Source organism: Gossypium hirsutum, chromosome D03 (assembly GCF_007990345.1).
Source record: "Gossypium hirsutum isolate 1008001.06 chromosome D03, Gossypium_hirsutum_v2.1, whole genome shotgun sequence".
NCBI classification, from domain to species: Eukaryota; Viridiplantae; Streptophyta; class Magnoliopsida; order Malvales; family Malvaceae; genus Gossypium; species Gossypium hirsutum.
In genome coordinates, this window is record NC_053439.1 from 48155692 (window position 1) to 48159959 (window position 4268).

Here is a 4268-nt window from a genome sequence, read left to right on the forward strand (position 1 = left end):
TTAGCCTAGAGCTACATCCGGCAGACATGATTATATGATACGAAAAAAAGAGAAGTAAAACACAATACGAACATGATACAAATATACGAATTTCTAGATTTTTCCAAGCTAACTAAAATCCACCTTTTCTTCCATCCTTGTCTTAGGAAATATTGTACTAATAACAGTTTACCTGCTCTCACATCATCACCATAATAAATTGCAATTATGTCACTGTCATCATGCTACTTGCTATATTTCTTTTGTGTTGCATGTCCCACAATATTGTGGGGGCGAAAAAGAAAAAGTAAAGCCAAGGCAATCCCTGGAGATTTTGTAATAACTAATCTGTTCTTTATGCAAATAATTAGAAATATTATATACTTTAGTTTACCTACTTTAGTCTGCATCTCCTCACGCTACTTTTTAATTTGCATATAACTCAAGCAACTTCATAGGTTAATAAGAAATCCCCCAAAATGGTCAATTAATTATATAATAACAATCCAATGATGTTTTAGCATCATAAATCATTATAGATTAACCCAAGAAAACTTGCTTTGTAAGTACCAATACTCTCTTTTGGTCACTTTTGCACTAAAATTAGCTTTCATGATTGTTTATTTGCATGATTGATCCTCAAACCTCTTTTACTTATTTGTCTTTTGGATTACTTCTTAACTCATGATACTCCCCAACTAGTGGTGTCACCTTTCTTTTCTTCTCACCCCTTTTAGGAGATGAAATAGTAAAGAAACATAGAAAGTTATGAGCTTAAAACTCCATGCCCTACAAGGGTGATATCTACATATATGCTAATCCACATTCTTTAGTTACGAATTTAAAATCATATACACTGTAAGTGAATGAGGTTTTGGCTTAATGGTAAAGTTCAAGTTCTAAGAATTTTGAGATCCGCCTCTGTAAATCATGTGTAGATAAGTTAGTTTGAGTTGAGTTACAAAACTCTATGCCCTATAAGCCAATGAAATCTTGGCTCAATGGTAACGTTGAAGCTCTGAGAACTTTGAGATCTCAAATTTGAGTCCCACTGGTATAAATCATGTGTAAATAAGTTAATTTGAGTTGAGTTAATTATTCAATTCGATACTTGTGATGGATTTTCATAGTAATTGTTTATATAGTTGTAAATTGTAACTTTAATATATCATATCATAGTCCAACAGATGTGATGAAAGCTTATCTAGAATGGGACAACCAAGGTATAGAGAGTATCATTTTTGTTTTTGTTTTCTGGCTTAGTGAAACTCATTACATAACTAAAAAATTGGGGGGGGGGGATAACAGAAAGTGCCGAGACAAACAAGAAATTGAACTTGCTGTTGTAGCCTGTATTCTGCTTCTGCCTGCTGTGCTTAGCTTGGCAATTGCAGATATGATCAGAAGCAGATAAAGACTTGAAATGTCAATAGCTAAGAGTTGTACAATGGTGGAAATGGATAAATTTCACAAATTATGATCTCTTTTTTCAACCAGATATATTAGCATATAGCCATTCCTTGGTAACAATGCTCTCTGCACTTCTTACCCTTAAGTCATTAACAAGGAAAAATATCATAAATTGAGGGGGAAAAAGAGGGTGTGGGAGGAGCCTTGAGGGCTGAAACTGATAATAATTAAAAAAAAGTTGATCAACCTCCATGATCAGCCACATCAACCTTGGTGGTACAGAACAAAAGCCGGCGAAACACAGCCAACAAGGCAGCACAAGAGACCACTTTGGCCCTTTTGAGTGCCACACACTTCTTCTTGGCAACATTTTGGGGTTTCTTTTGGCTACTAGGACTCTTCACTTTTTCCATCTTAACCCTGCCAAAACATTTTGTTTGTTCAGGCTCAGTTTGATGATCATCACTCCTATGAAACTTGTAGCTCCTGAGGTACATTTGCCTGCATGAAATGCTATCAACGACCGTAGGATGTGCATGGCCGCCACGGCTGCCACCGTTAGAGCTCAGTGACCTTACAAACTCAGCATCTGATTCCGGCCACTTGTAGGCATTGGTTGGCCTGATTGGGACCTTAATATCATCTATGCAGGTTGAAATACAGGTTGAGGCCATTGAGTGTAGGATTCAAGGGTTTCCACTTTCAAGTGATAAATATGTATAAACTTTATAGAAAGGCTTTAAGACTGGTTCAAATGGAAGATAACGAAGAGAGATACAAGGGAGAAGCTTTCGTATAGGGGAGTTATAAATTGATTTTTTTTCTTTCTTTAATGTGAAAAATGTAATGATTTGGCATTATGTGGTGAGTGTATGCATGGAAGAAAACGATTTGTCATTTTTGGGTCCTTGTATTTATTAATGTTTCTGAATATATTCAACCAAGGACTATGCTGATAAACAAAGTAATTTTGTTATAGTACTAACTGTGAATGACCTGGTGTCATTTAATTGTTCTATGTTCCAACATTGTAGTTTTTTGTACGGATAAAGACTTCAAAATTTCATAAACTCTATTTCTTATTTACTAAAAAAAATCTTATTAGATAATTTCGCTTGATATTCAATTGAAAATATTCATCAAATTTTTGCTCAATACATGTAATAAATACTTACAATCTTCCATATTTGATGTTTGTTATCTGGATTTTTTTGGTAGTTTATATTGTGTTTGTTTTTATTTTGTTCACTCTTTTTTTTATTTGATCATTCAATTTTTAAATACATCAACTGATTGAGTTTTAGTTCGATTGGCATGAGCATTGTTGTCAATGCAGGAATATGTGAGAGTTTGAGTGTACTAAAGCGTGTTATCCTCCTATTTATGAGTTGGAGAAAGGTTATGGGTAGTTTTAGTTCTTATCTTAAAAAAAAATAGATATGATCAAAACCTACAACGAAAATATTTAAAAAAAAAATTTTAACCCATCTTTTCCACAATTGTATTTTTTTCCTTAATTTTTTCTTTCTTTTTTCCTTAATTTTTTTTTATTTCCTATCATTTTCTTCATTTTCCCTCTTACAACCTAGAAATCTTAGCCACCGTCTTCCTTAAAAATGTTGTTGTTACTTCCATTGAACCACTGTCGGTGAGCTCAAAAGTAAAAAGATATCCCACAATCAGACCATATTAATAGCGGGATTAAGAGATCAGAGCACGAAAACTCTAAAGTTTTGGAAGTGACCTCACAATTTTTAGGGTATTTTTTGAAAAATCTAATCCTTTAGATTTGAAGAGGAGATTTTGACTTCATTTGGATAGTTTTGAATTGACAATTTGACAACAAAAAAGATGTTGGATGATCACAGCAGCACTAGTGAAAAGGACAATTGTGGGTAGGGAGAAGGAAAACAAGGAAAATAGGGAGAAAGAAGAAGGGTCTCTCACTCTCGTTCATTGACAATAGTTTAATAAAGAAAGCGGCAACTAAGATTTCAAAGTTAGAAGGGAGAAGATGAAAAAAGAAATAAAGAAAACATAAATTTAAAAAAGAATAATATCCCATTAAATTAATTAATTTTTTAACCGTGATAATTAAATTAACATTTTTATGACCAAAATAAAAATTTTAAAACGATTAACATGACATTTTTTTTTTCAAATTTGATGAGATTGAAGGCATATTAAATGAGAATGTACGAGACATTCTCATATGAGATTTGCGTTTTTATTGAGTAATTATAAAAGGCAAATAATAGTGGATTCTATTTGAATGACGTGACCGTTAAGGCTTGAAACAAGAACAGTATCCAGTGGAACTTTGGGCCTAAAGAACCTTAGGAATCAATTAATATAGTGCAAAGGAATTTGAGTTTGATATTTTTTAAGATTTATATGAAAAATAGGTGTTTAAATTATTTAACTTTTTTTTAGGTATTTAAAGTTATAAATACTTGAAGGTAATAATATTAATATTTTAATATTTAATTTAGATTTTAAGATTAGTAGGATGAAAATCTATGTTTAACTAATAATATTAGTTATTAAATTTCAATAAAACAACTTTTAACCCCTAAAATATAGTTATAAGAATGTATTTAACAATTTAAACACAAAACAAACAAATTCACAATTAATATTAGATTTAATCTATTAAAAAAATCATGGAAATTCAAATTTAATACTATTAGTAACTAATTTTTTTCAAATCAACCTCAAAACTCGAATTAAACACTAAAAATTAACAATGTTACCTATGGGCACAGAAAAATATAACTTTTATCTTTTATAAGTATCACATGGGACCAAGAAAAGACAAAAGTATCGCACTAGAATAAAATGTCAAATTAAGGTACCAAATGATGTATTAAGCAAAACAA

The 4268-nt window shown here is 31.5% G+C and overlaps 1 protein-coding gene across 1 annotated transcript; it reads right to left on the reverse strand.

The window, feature by feature from the left end:
- Positions 1–1301: 1301 nt before the first annotated feature.
- LOC107950298 (uncharacterized) lies at positions 1302–2252 on the reverse strand. The gene has a single exon (XM_041090323.1). The coding sequence runs from the start codon at positions 2061–2063 to the stop codon at positions 1632–1634; it is 432 nt and encodes a 143-aa protein (XP_040946257.1). The 5' UTR covers positions 2064–2252; the 3' UTR covers positions 1302–1631.
- Between the last annotated feature and the right edge of the window lie 2016 nt (positions 2253–4268).